Source organism: Rhineura floridana, chromosome 5 (assembly GCF_030035675.1).
Source record: "Rhineura floridana isolate rRhiFlo1 chromosome 5, rRhiFlo1.hap2, whole genome shotgun sequence".
Taxonomy (NCBI): domain Eukaryota; kingdom Metazoa; phylum Chordata; class Lepidosauria; order Squamata; family Rhineuridae; genus Rhineura; species Rhineura floridana.
The window spans coordinates 184,706,552-184,719,854 of NC_084484.1; the positions used below are offsets into that span (position 1 = coordinate 184,706,552).

Sequence of the window (13,303 nt, forward strand, 5' to 3'; positions counted from 1 at the left end):
GGCATGTCAAAAAGAATCACACTAAATGGCCACTTATCCCAGACTGGAGCATACATGATTAAAACATTGCCACGCCTTCCCCAAAGAAAAGTCCCTATCTCCATTGCTGTTTGCTTTGGTAATAGACCCCCCTGGTCCATGGCTGTCCTTTCCATGGGGTGAGGTGGGGAATTGTTCCCCTGCCCAGGTGAATCACAATCCCCAGACTTCCAGCGTTCGTTTTTTAGAAAAGGAATGTGTAGCAAAAGAATAAGGATAGATTCTAACATGTGTAGAATCTGAGATATGAAGTGTGCAGGCACTGTTCTCCTCATTTGTTTGTAACTAGCCTGCCCCTACCTTTCATTACTTTTAGCCAATGAATGAGGTCATAGCAATGACCGACATTTAGGAAAGTAGTTCTAAGCCAATTAGACAAAGAGAAGACTAAAGTAAAACCCCATTATTTCGACTCTTGGTTTGTTTTTAAGCTTTTTCTGCTGATCTTTGTGGAGAAGTGATTGCTGTCCCACAGAAAACAAGGATTTTATTGTAGCTTTGATTGGGGAGTAGTGTGCCCACTCAAACACAAAAGGTAGCAGGAAAGACAGGAGCTAATGATCTTTCTAACTAAGGCCATGTTGTTGTTGTTGTTGTTATGTGCCTTCAAGTCGATTGTGACTTATGGCGACCCTATGAATCAGTGACCTCCAAGAGCATCTGTCATGAACCACCCTGCTCAGATCTTGTAAGGTCAGGTCTGTGGCTTCCTTTATGGAATCAACCCATCTCTTGTTTGGCCTTCCTCTTCTTCTACCCCCTTCTGTTTTTCCCAGCATTATTGTCTTTTCTAGTGAATCAGGTCTTCTCATGATGTGTCCAAAGTTTCATCATTTTAGCTTTTATTTCTCTTCTGTTGTCGTTACTTTAGTATTTTTGACGTTCAGCTGTAGTCCTGCTTTTGTGCTTTCCTCTTTAACTTTCATCAGCATTCGTTTCAAATCATTACTGGTTTCTGCTAAGAGTATGGTATCGTCTGCATATCTTAAATTATTGATATTTCTCCTTCCAATTTTCACACCTCCTTCATCTTGGTCCAATCCCGCTTTCCGTATGATATGTTCTGCATATAGATTAAACAAATAGGGTGATAAAATACACCGCTGTCTCACACCCTTTCTGATGGGGAACCAATCGGTTTCCCCATATTCTGTCCTTACAGTAGCCTCTTGTCCAGAGTATGGGTTGCGCATCAGGACAATCAGATGCTGTGGCACCCCCATTTTCTTTTGAGTTTGTAGCTAGAAATCTAGCTCATCTTGCAGATTTCTTACTGATTATTTCCACTTTTGGAATACACAAGGGCATCAAGTTTAATGTATCCTGGACCCAGTAAAATTTTTGTGTGTGTATTTGACTCAATTTATTAGTGCTGTAATTTGGAGAGTATGCTTTGCTATTTTTACTGTTTTTTTAAACATTTATTGTTTATATTGTACAGAAAATGTTTACAACAGTTTAATTTGCATATAGAAAGTGCAGCCTCAGGGCCACATCCAGACAAAACACCAAACAGGAAAAGTTCCAGAAAATTAGAATTCAGGAGTGCCTAAACTGGAGCTCACCACTTTTCTCTACAACTTTTTCTCCAAAAGGAAGATGTGAAATGGGATGATAACTGACCAGGGAGTCTATAATCACTTTCTTTGTGATTTCATTTTCTTGACTGATTCTGTCAATAATGACCTATTGGAATGATTGTGCCTCAGTATTCTAAGCGTCTTGTTTAGTTCTTCCCATTTGTGCAAGTGTCAGGGACTTGCAGACACAGCCTTCCCTGTGAGGATAAAGTACTTACTCTTTATTATTTTTTACATTATTTTGCATCCTGCACTTTAGAACAAAATACAATAAAAATATATAGCAGTAAAATCACATAAAATACATAAAAAGCAGCAGCATAATAAAAGCAGAACAGCATCAGCATTCAAAATAACAGAAGATTTGGGGTGATCCAGATGGTGGAGCATCCGCATCAGGTTTTCTGGAAGTCAATAAAAGTTTTTTCTAAAAAGACCTGAGACTTCAGGACTTAACTCAAAAAGGGAATTCTAAGACAAGGGGAAAATACAAAAGAGGCATCAATTTGTGAACCATTGTTAGAAGCAGAAGATCTTAGAAGGAAGGGGTGAATTAGAAAAAGATGATGAGCTGCAGGACATATAAGGAAAAGTGAGGGGAGGGCTTTTTACCTGTCCTTTGTCTGCAGGGAACAGCTGGTGTAGCCCAGTGGGGAGGAGAGCCTGGCTGGGAGTCCAGAGTCTGAGTTCAAATCCCTGCTTGGGTCTCCTGGGTGTCAAGGGCCAGCTAAAGATCACCCCACAGGGAGTGGCTCAGGGGTGACGTGCCCTGCCCCCTGTGCAGCCGTGGGCAAGCTGCAGAGTCCCAAGGAGCCCAGTTGCCCCCCAGCTGGCAGTTGCGGACAAGGCAGGGGCTGGCTTGTGCAGCTGTGGCCAGCTGAGCAGGCCCTGGCCAGCTGGGGAGGACTAGCCTTAGAGGGAGGCAATGGGAAACTCCCTTGGAATACCGCTTACCATGACCACTTCCGGGAAGGGTGACTTCGCTTGTGCCTGCTTTTGGGACGGGCTCCCGCCTCAAAAGAAGCTTATTCAGATATAAATCAGTCAGAACATTTTTTTTTTGACTGATGAAATTTCTCCCGGGCAGGGAGAAACGTAGAGATCAACCTCAAAAGCCTGTTTTTGTTGGGAGGACTGGATTTCATTAATTTATGAGATAAGGTCCAGCCAACAATGCCGGACGGACTTTCGAACAAGCTCTATCTGCTTAAGCGATACGTTTATCTTTTCTTTAAAGAGAGAACGGACTAACAGGCAAGCACCCTTCTTTCTATTATTTTTTTTACTTGGTTTAAATTGTTGCAGCAAAAGGAGATTTGTCAGATTGATCGGCTTTGGACAGCTTCTGGGTGAGCTATAACTATTCTCTGTTATCCACGAAATTAACAGCTTATCTCTGTTTCTGTCGCAAAAAGCTGTCCTGGAAGTGCATTCTAAAGATATACACAGAAGAGGGATTTCTATTCCTGATTTCTGTTCCAAGGAATATTATATTGTCTGGGACTATTCTCTTTTTGGTCTATTTTATTTTGACGAATCTGCTTCTTCACGACGCCACTAACTGTTTTGATGCTGGGAACTAAATTTGTTTTGCATTCTTGAACATAGAGAGATAAGGCAGGTTGCTCTGTTTATACTGTGATGTCATCAAGCCTGGAATATTAACCCAATTGTTGCTGAAATAAGAAGTGGTTTTTCTTTATTTTTGTTTTGCTTTGTTTTCATGGTTTTAAAAATGGCAATCAAGAAAGTGGCTGAGAATCTGGAAGTAACTATGTTTCAGAAAATAATGGATGAGATTGAGATAACGAAACAAACCCTGCGACAGGGTAGTAAGGAGCTGAAAATTGAACTGAGCAAAATGACGCAGGAGTTTAAAGAAATAGGGGATCCTGTGAGAGAGGAGAATGAGATCAGAGATGAGAAAAGAAAAAATAAAGGGAAGATACAAGCCCTGGAGATTGGAACAAATGTGGAATTGGAAAAAGATCTGGAGTTTATGGATTTTAGAAATAAAATCTATTGTTTGGAATTTAACGTTATCTCTGAAGAAATTAATGAAGATATTAGAGATAAAGTTATCAATGGCTTGGATAATCTTCTGGACTGGAATGATGTGATGGAGCTTGATATAGAGAAAATCTATGGAATTAACTGCAGCCATGTGACAATGGAAAAACTCTTAAGAGATGAGCCAGTGCATTTTGTAAAAAAGAAGAACACAGATATGACTTTACAACAGTATTTCAGCAACTTATTCAGAATGGATGGCAAGAAAATATTTGGGATAGAGGAAATTCCCATCAGACTCTTATTATATGACTATGGTTACAACAGCAAGATTATTATGGAATACTGATAATGGAAGATTGGACACTGAAATTACTGGACTTAACAGGACTATTGAAGATGGAAGATGGAACTAATAGGGATAATGGAATAATGGCTATTGAAATTATTGGACCTAACAGATTCTGATGAGATGGATTAATCGAAATGTTTATTTGGACTATGGTTATGACAATAAGATTATTATAATTATTAACGAGATGGATTAATTGACATGTTTATTTGGAGAAAAATTGATAGATATATTTCTTAAAGAATTGAAACCTCTCTTTGACTTTTTGTGGAAAGAATAAAGTAATGTTTATGAGATTTGATGATTAATTAAGATAACTACTGGAGGAAAGTGATTTTATAATATGATTTAAGAGACAGGATTGTTATATATTGTAGACCTATAACTGATTTGATATGTGACAAATGGGAAGTCAACATTTTATTTTTTTTTGTTTAATCATTTTTGTTTTGTTTTGTTTTTTGTCTTTGAATGTTTTATGATTTTGTTTTCTATGTTTTATGAAAATTTGAATAAAAATTATTGTAAAAAAAATAAAATAAAAAAAAAGGAATACCGCTTACCATGAGATCCCTATTCAGAGGGTCGCCATAAGTCGGGATTGACTTGAAGGCAGTCCATTTTCCATTTTGTCTGCTGGGACAGATGGAGAAGCAAGGAGAGAATCCTTGGCAGTGGATTAAATTTAAAAAGTGGAGCAGCTGTTTCCAGGCCTTCGTAGGGTGGCCACAGGCAGGAAGCAGGAGGCCTGGGAGAGCAGAGCAGGCATTCCCCAATAGCAGTGGGATTTCTGCAGGGCAGGGACGTGGGATGTGCACCCAGCTAGCAGTCCCAAGAGTTAAGCAAGTAGAGTATCTGTCAAAAGGATTGCTTTTGAGAATACATCAACTACAGGAGTCCAAAGGGAATTATACTGTTCAGAAAACAAAAGCATATAAACAAAGGTTTGTCTGATGTAAAAGAAGTTCCATTGGAAATAAAGGGGTTGTGCAGAAGTTCTTGGTCTGTCCATGAATAAGTGGCAGGGGGTTCCCTTGATTGCATTTGGGTGCCAGGGAAATTGTCTTAGCATATCTAGAAGCTGAGAGCCAGAGTGGTGTAGTGGTTAGAGTGTTGGACTATGACCTGGAAAACCAGGGTTCAAATCCCCACATAGCCATGAAGCTCACGGGTGGCCTTGGGCCAGTCGCTGCCTCTCAGCCTCATGAAAACCCTCTTCGTAGGGTCGCCATAAGTCGGGATCGATTTGCAGGCAGTGCATTTACATGACATTATCTAGAGGTTTCATTGTTCTGTAGAGTGTACAGCTTCAATGGACCAGCAGAACCAGCAGTCCAGTAGCGTTTTAGCGTGCTTAGTTATGCCTGCTGCAGGATGAAATAATAGACCACCAGCCAAGACGTTCAGGAAGAGAAACTTTACTTCTTTCAATAGGTTTGTCACACCGTGCTCCTTCGCGCTCTCTCTCCAACCAACTATAACGCATTCCTATTACCCCCACACCTCTGTGTGCTCACTCAAGCCTTTTATTGCTGCTTCTCTGATCTGTTACAGCTGCAGCCTGACCTTCCGCGTTTCTCCCAAGTGCTCTCAATTAATGGCTTAACTCTCTCCTTAACTCCTACTGTCCTGTCTGGAAATGGCTGTGTTGCCCACCTAAGCCTGACATGTTCTGGGGCGTTCGAGTGCTAAGACATTCTCATCACTTCCAGCAAGGGATGGCTGCTGGTCCCAGGTCAAAATGGAGGCGCTTTGTATATGTATATTTTTAGGACCCAGCCTGTTTCCTGTGATATTGTTTAGGTTGTTTTTAACTGTTTTAAAATGGTTGTCACCTGCCCTGGGACCTCAGGGTGAAGAGGGGGTAATAAGTTCTAATAATGCTAATAATAATAACAACAATACTGTGCATTAAAAGTAGATGATTTGGTGTTTTCTGTTTCCAGATATACTTGCCATTAGGTTTTCGCATTTATTTGGTAGGCCTTGAGTTGTGGACAGAGAGAAACTACATAACAATTGATACTGAAAACCTTAGCATGACTTTGGTGGCATTTTATCATTATGCCAGCTATGAGCTTCAGCATCGTGTACATTTTGATCATTCGAGCATAATTACGTAAGGCTCCACAATTTCCTTCTTGAAAATGTCTCTCTTTCTGGTCTTAGTATTATTAACATTAGACCTTTTATTTTAGAAATGAGAAACTGTCCAGGTATCTGCTGGTCCTCACCATTATCTTTATGTGTGTTCACGTGATTGGCATTGGAAGGGATGAGATGTATCCAAAGTTAGAACTGTGTGACAGAGAACTGGGGAACTTCTGCCGTATACTTTCTCCTTCCATAGTTGCAACTTGGCAGCTCAGAGATTGGGATACTCCTAAGGAGAACTTGGTTTCTGGATGCCTTCGCCTTTACAACAGTATTGCAATGGCCAGGCCATAACCCCTATGACCAACGAGGGTACCTTGCTTTCCCTTTGGAGCTCTAGTGGTTCACAATGGAATCCCCTAGCAAGAAACCCATAAGGACTGCCTTCTGGCTGAGACCAAGGTCTGCCTACTCCAGTGCTGTTTCCAATGATGGCCAGCCAGATACCTCTGGGAGCTCCCTCACAAAATATGATGGCCCTTTCCCTGTAGTTTGCCCTCAGCATGTATGCTGCCACCGAACACAAAGGTTTCATTTAGCTACCAGAACTAATAGTCATGAATCAGCTGCCAGTCACTTTCAGTGAGCAAAATTGATGACTCCCAAGTTTTCCCTGTTGTGAGAAATGGATAAGAACATGCTCTCTGCCCATTATCTCACATTGTTAATCATTTTATAAAATTGCTTCCTTAGCTCTAGCACCATTTCTTCTCAACCTGCAAATGTTTACATAAGTAGATGTAAAGGCCTAGGTGGTGAGTTTGGACATGGCAAGAAATCCATTCAGTGAGCATTAGTCTCCTCCAGAGGGGACCTGGCCTGCAACAGCCGCCCTGAACTGGGGCAAAGCAGTGATGTGAGAAGATATGCAGCTAGGTTCTCTTCCTCTTGCAGGACAGTCTCCACAGATTGGGTCCTCTGCTCCCTCCTGGAAGCAGATAAATGCAATATTGGATGGTCAGAGTCCTTATTCTTGCTCTTCATTTAGTTATCTGTGTAGTGCCATCACTGTGCCTGGCGCTTTACAGAAGACAAGGGAGCAGAGCTCTGCTTGGAGAGGTTTGCACTCTAGCATTAGAGTTTATGCCTCACAGAGCTACAATTCCCAGCACCCTAAACTGCAGTTCCCAGGTTTCTTTGTGGGAAAGCCATGACTGTTTAAAGTGGCAAGAGTGCTTTAAATGTATGCTATGGATGTGAGCAAGGAATCCAGAGGAATGGGAGGGAAATGGAGACAGGAATAAACGGGGAGGGAATGGAAATGTGCCAGATCTCCCAGTCTCTGATAAGCCACAGGGGCCAGGCTGCATGGTGCTCCTCCAGTCTGAAAGTCCTGGCCCCATTCCTGTTGAAGGGGCAGGGAGGAAAGAAGTAAAATAAACTGGTGCTTGAAGGGCTTCTTGGTGCAGCCCGCAAGTAACCCAGCAGCTGAGAAGGCATCTGCTCAAATGGGCGATGCCACTGCCAGACACGAATCTCCAGAGGCAGAAGACAGGGAACTCTGCTGCCATCCCTCAGCAAGTGGAAGCCTGGTGGGGCTGCAGGAGGATCTACTCCAGGTTCCTGGGCCTGTGATGACTGAGGCCTCCCTGAAGGATCCAAGGGTGGTGGGAAGAAGAGCGGACTTGGGCAGAGTCAGAAGTCCCTTCCTTGTCTTTGGCTTTAGCTTATTTTCTCATTCATCTGTTGCTATTCTTTCATACTCCAACTTTTTACAAAACGTAAACAACAAGGCAGGCTACATTAAATCAAAACAGTACAAAAGAAGATCAAAATGTGCTGCTCGTAAACCTGGGCAATATAGTTAGGGAGCTCAGTCCAGTTTTAATCCAGCTCTGCTTTCCCTCACCCCAAATGTAGAGGTAAGAGCAAAACACACACATTCAATATTTCCATAAATATAACTTTACTGTCTTTTATTATGCTGTAGGGCTAAAGGGGTTCCTGCTGGACTTGCATGGGGAGACCGTTTTTGTCTTTACACACATGTTTCAGTGTCTGCTGTTCGTGTAGGTGATTATCAGTCTCTTTATGCTTGCCTCTGTAACATGTCCCTAAAATTAATTGGCTGCCTTGGAGGGAAAGTATGTGTGATAGCGGCAGTGCTGAATGGGTTTTATCCACTAGTTCTCCAGAGCTGCCTTTCCCAAGCTGTGGGCATGCTAATAGCTTCAAAAGCAGTGAGAATGGTTTTTCTGGCTTCATTTTGAAGCGACTCTGCCCTCGGCTGGACACACCTCCCTTCTCCACTGCTGACTTCAGGCCTTTCAGGACCGCCCACAGCAAAGTGTTGGGCCAATCACTGTCTTTGCCTGAGCCTACAGCAAAGCTTTTCATTGGTCACACCTAGAGGGGCAATAGGTTGATCTACCAATCAGTTGTAAAATCTGTCTGAAGCAGAAGACAGGGAACTCTGCTGCCATCCCTCAGCAAGTGGAAGCCTGGTGGGTTGCAGCTGATCCGACCAGGTTTTAGAGTAAAAAGGGCAGAATTTGACTAATGTCATGTGCTCCGTTTTCATAAAACAGAGATGGAGACACACTGGAACTGGCACAACAATACGTGTCTCTACCCCCAGTTGGTCAAACTAAACGTGAACTCAGGAAATGCTGTAGTTTTTTTAAAAAGTAAAGTAAATAGAGCGCTGGTAGGAGGAAGAATCAGTTTGGGGCTGATATTAAGAGAGGTATTTTATTAACTCTTTTTCAGTTACATTTTCATAATTTGAATTGCTTTTCCTGGAAATGCATTTGATGTCGTAAAATCAGCAGCATAGAATCCAAACTAGGAATGCTTGAAGCATTTAGTTTCTGTGAATGTGAGCTGACTTGATCTATACCACCCAGTCTAGTATGCAGATCAGAACATAATTTTCCTTTAGATTTTGCACTTGTCCACAAATTATTTATTTATTTATTAAATTATAAATAAGGCATTGCTTAAAAATGGATTATTTATTTATTTATTTAAAATATTTCTATCCCGCCCTTCTACCCTACAATAGGGCACTCAGGTCAGCTTACAATAAAATCGCACACATGCATAATAAAATTATACACAGTAAAAGCACAAAACATTACAGTAAATTAAAATACATAAAGTACAATTAAAATATATAAAATACAATATGCATATATAGACAGACAGACACACATGTATATATATGCATAGATATATGGGGGAGTGATACTAAAAGGACTCAAAAGATAAAAATGAAGAATAAAGAGCATAAAAACAGTGTGAGGTTCACCTGTCTGTCCCTCCCAAAGGCTCTCCGGAACAAGATAGTTTTCACAAATTTCCGGAAAACCATCAGGGAGGGAGCAGAGCGGGCTTCTTGAGGCAGGGAATTCCAAAGCCTGGGAGCCACAACTGAAAAGGCTCTCTCCCGCATGCCTGTCAATCTAACATCTTTCATTCCAGGCATGCAGAGGAGACCAGAGGCAGAAGATCTTAAATCCAGCATAGGAACATATGGGCGTAAGCGGTCCCTCAGGTACACTGATCCAAGGCAGTTTAGGGCTTTAAAGGTCCAAACCAGCACTTTGAATTGGGCCCAGAAACAAATTGGGAGCCAGTGGAGTCTTATAAAGCACAGGGTGATATGCCCCATGCTCCAGTTAACATTCTGGCTGCTGCATTTTGGACCAACTGTAATTTCCGAACCGTCTTCAAAGGCAGCCCCATGTAGAGTGCATTACAGTAGTCAAGCCTCAATGTCACCAGTGCATGTGTCACTGTGGCCAAGTCAACTGCTTCCAGGTAGACCATTTTAAGATGGCCAAAAGCACTCCTGGCTACCGCAGCCACCTGACATACAAGTAGCAGCGCAGGATCCAAGAGAACTCCCAAACTGTGAACCTACTTCTTCAAGGGGAGTACAACTACATCCAGAATAGGTTGCAACCCTGTCCCTGGTGCAGTTTTCTACTTGGCCAGCAACACTTCCTCCTTGTCTGGATTAAGTTTCAGTTTGTTAGCCCACTTCCAGTCCTTCCCAGCCTCCAGACACTGGTTTAGGATGAGCACTCCCTCCCTGCAATCAGATGGTAGGAAGAGACAGAGTTGAGTGTCATCAGCATATTGATGACATTGCACTCCAAATCTCTGGACGGCCTCTCCCAGCAGTATCATATAGATGTTGAAGAGCATAGGAGACAGAATGGAACCCTGCGGGACTCCATAGGCCAGCGGCCAGAGGGACGAGCAGCAGTCTCCCAGCACCACTTTCTGGGTCCCGTCCATCAGGTAGGGCTGCAGCCACTGTACAACAGTGCCTCCCAAACCCATCCCAGCTAGACGGCCCAGCATGTACATAGTGTTGAGCATGCATATAGTGTGTCTGTGGTGTGTGGTTGTGTGTATTTGCACGAGATTGTTGTTGCACTGTGAATTGGGTAGCCTTGACTGACAGCAGTGTCGGCCAACAGGTGCAAAGCTGAGATAGAGGTGTGCACCTAATGGGCATTGCCAGTGCATGAGGAGGCAGAGGAGGGACAGAGGTGATAGGCCATGCTTTAGCCTACTCCCAACCAGGCGCCTTAGTTGGAAAATATGGAGGGTTCCTGTGTGTGTGGGTAGAGGGGCTTCTAACTGTACGGAGGAGGCTGTGGTGCCATGGGAAAGGCCCAGGCTGGCTCTGCCTGATGAACAAGGTGAGGGAGAGGTCAGCGGTGAGGAAGGGGCAGTGTCAGGCAGCAGACCTTGAGCATGGGTTGAGGGTGGAAAGCGGATGGACCTGGCTTGGGCATTAGCTTGAAGTTAGGGCTGTGCTGGAGTTATGGGTGGCATCAGCCAGGGCTACTGCGTAGTTTGGAGCAGGAGGGCCCAAGAGGAGGAGGCAGGATGACTGAATTTGTGTCTCTACGGTAAGAGCTGAGGGGGTTGGTGGGAAGGAGGAGGAGAGCTGGTGGTCGTTGATTGGGGTGGTGGGATGCAGACAGGGCGGGTGGGCCAATGGGGGCTCTTGGCCTCATGCCTCCTGGCTGATTGTGCTGAGTGGGAGTGGAGACGTTATGCTTATTAGGGCCATTCATTTTTAGTACCCCCTCTCCTCCCTCCAGGCACTAAGAGTGGGTGTGCTTGGGTCTCTTATTCCATAGTACAGCGCAACTCAGCTACAGCACTGCTGGCCTTTGCCGTGTGCCTCCTCCCACACACATGGGGAAGGTGTGCAGCTGCTGCCGACACCAATGAAAGCAGCAGGTTGCCTGCTGTGCCCACTGATTGACTAGCCAAGTCCCCCCCCCAAAGAAAACCCCCTCATGGTTGTACAGAGTACCTGGCTGAGATTTGGGGTGATAAAGGAATGATCCGGGGCTGGGTCCCTGCCCAGCAGCATCCCTGGTCTGACATGGATGGAGACTGAAACAGTCCACTGAGCAAGACTTTCAGCCCAACTTTTTTCATGTACAAAAGATGTTCACTCTTCCACTACTTTGAATTCCACCCTGTATTTTAAGAGTTTTTCATTGTTATGCTTCTTTGGTTTTATAATATTATAATTTATCTTGAGCCTTTAGAACAGGCCAGAGCAGAAACTAAAATGAATGCCACAAAGCGTACAGTATTGTGACAACTATGAGGTCTTCTCTGGACCCCCAAAGTGTTCTAGAAATGGGCTATAGCCAAAAGGATGGTTGGATTCCACCCCCACTCCATAGAACCCCAACTGAGGCACCATATATACTTGGTTTTTAACAGTGCTGTGGATTTTAGCTGTGTTTTATCAATAATTTTGTTATATACTTAGAACGTTTTGTGATTAAGTAGTCTGTAAAACTCTCTAAATAAATAAAATAAATGAAGTATGTCTTTATTGAAAGTGTTTAATATTCTGTTCACCTCAGATCCTCCATTGCTTTTCTTCATTGTTATATATAGACATATAGAAATCCTAAAGTTGATGCCGAAACAATTGCTCATGAGCTGGGTCATTCTCTTGGCTTTGCACATGACGACACACCATTAAATAAAGCCCGGGGCTGTGACTGCAATTGCACCAAGCCTGGCAGCTGTATAATGGCAGCAGGGGGCAATCCGTGAGTAGTACTCAATTGTTATTCTTTCCTTTCTGGCGTTTTTGTTTGAGTTTGGGAAGGCAAATAAATAAAACTGATCACGTTCTTGCCTTCAAACCACAACTTATCTTTTTGCTCAGTTGATTTCCTGTCACTAAAGAAGTAGGTCTGTCCAGGTGTCACTCTTAGACTCAAATTATAGATTACATTAAGCAGTAAGTACAGTAAGTAGCAACTGTGTGCTTGGCTTTCCTGTGGGGGAATAAGTCCCCTTCCCCCTAACCCCCAATGCAGTCCTGATCTTCATTGCCCCTCCACCCCAGCTCCTGCTGTTTAGCAAAATAAAAAATTAAAAAGCATGATGATGAAGTTGCTAATTACCTGCTTCGTATAACTTGCAGGCACATCCACCTAAAAGTTCTCTTGTCATCCCTGTCAAAATTCATTCCAGTGGCCAGTGGGACTTGTGCAGGACAATTTCCCTTGGATGTTCCCCTTTTGCCCTGGGGAAACCCTATGTATGCTACCCTAAGCTCCATTCACTTAAAATAACTAAGGGGCAGACTTCTAAGAGGGGCATATTACCCAGTGACAGACAACTGATGGATCATCAGAAGAATGGCTGAGGAACTGAGGGTGAACTCCACAGGGTCCATCTAAAAGTCAACATTTTGATACTAATACTCAAAAATAGGTATTATACATTTGCTCCTAGCCATAAGAAGATGAAGCCTGGCCACAAGGTGAAAGCCATGAAGCAGCTTCTGTTGATTGGGAGGAACGCTACTGGTTGGAGGGGGCTGCGCCATGACGGAGAGCCTGGCTTCACCCAGTCAGGCAGAAAGCCACCACTAGTGGTTCTGCTACCAGCAGTAGCCAGTGGAAAGCCCCATGGATCCCCAAAGGGGCCCAAGCCTTAAGGCCTCAGCTGTGCCAGCCTGGAGCTGGTGTAGCAGGGTTTTCCTTTTAAATGCCCTCCCCCCAACCTTCCTGGGATTAGTGCTAGGATCCAGGTTTTCTACTTTTCCTTGGCAAAGAGAGCACTGCATTCTGCATGCTTACCTTCCCTAGCTCAGAACACTGATCTCAGGGATGTCAAGCTCAAGTGTGCAGTGACAGTATGGAGGGAACAGCACCATTTGTTTTGC

At 43.6% G+C, this 13,303-nt stretch overlaps 1 protein-coding gene across 1 annotated transcript in view; it reads left to right on the plus strand.

Annotated features, from left to right (window-relative positions):
• LOC133386132 (disintegrin and metalloproteinase domain-containing protein 20-like) overlaps positions 1 to 13,303 on the plus strand; it is a 90,358-nt gene that overhangs the window by 12,572 nt on the left and 64,483 nt on the right. The window contains exons 7-9 of the mRNA XM_061629738.1: positions 5,928 to 6,100; positions 8,066 to 8,144; positions 12,019 to 12,176. Coding sequence (XP_061485722.1) covers positions 5,928 to 6,100; positions 8,066 to 8,144; positions 12,019 to 12,176 — 410 coding nt within the window. The remainder of the gene's footprint in view (positions 1 to 5,927; positions 6,101 to 8,065; positions 8,145 to 12,018; positions 12,177 to 13,303) is intronic.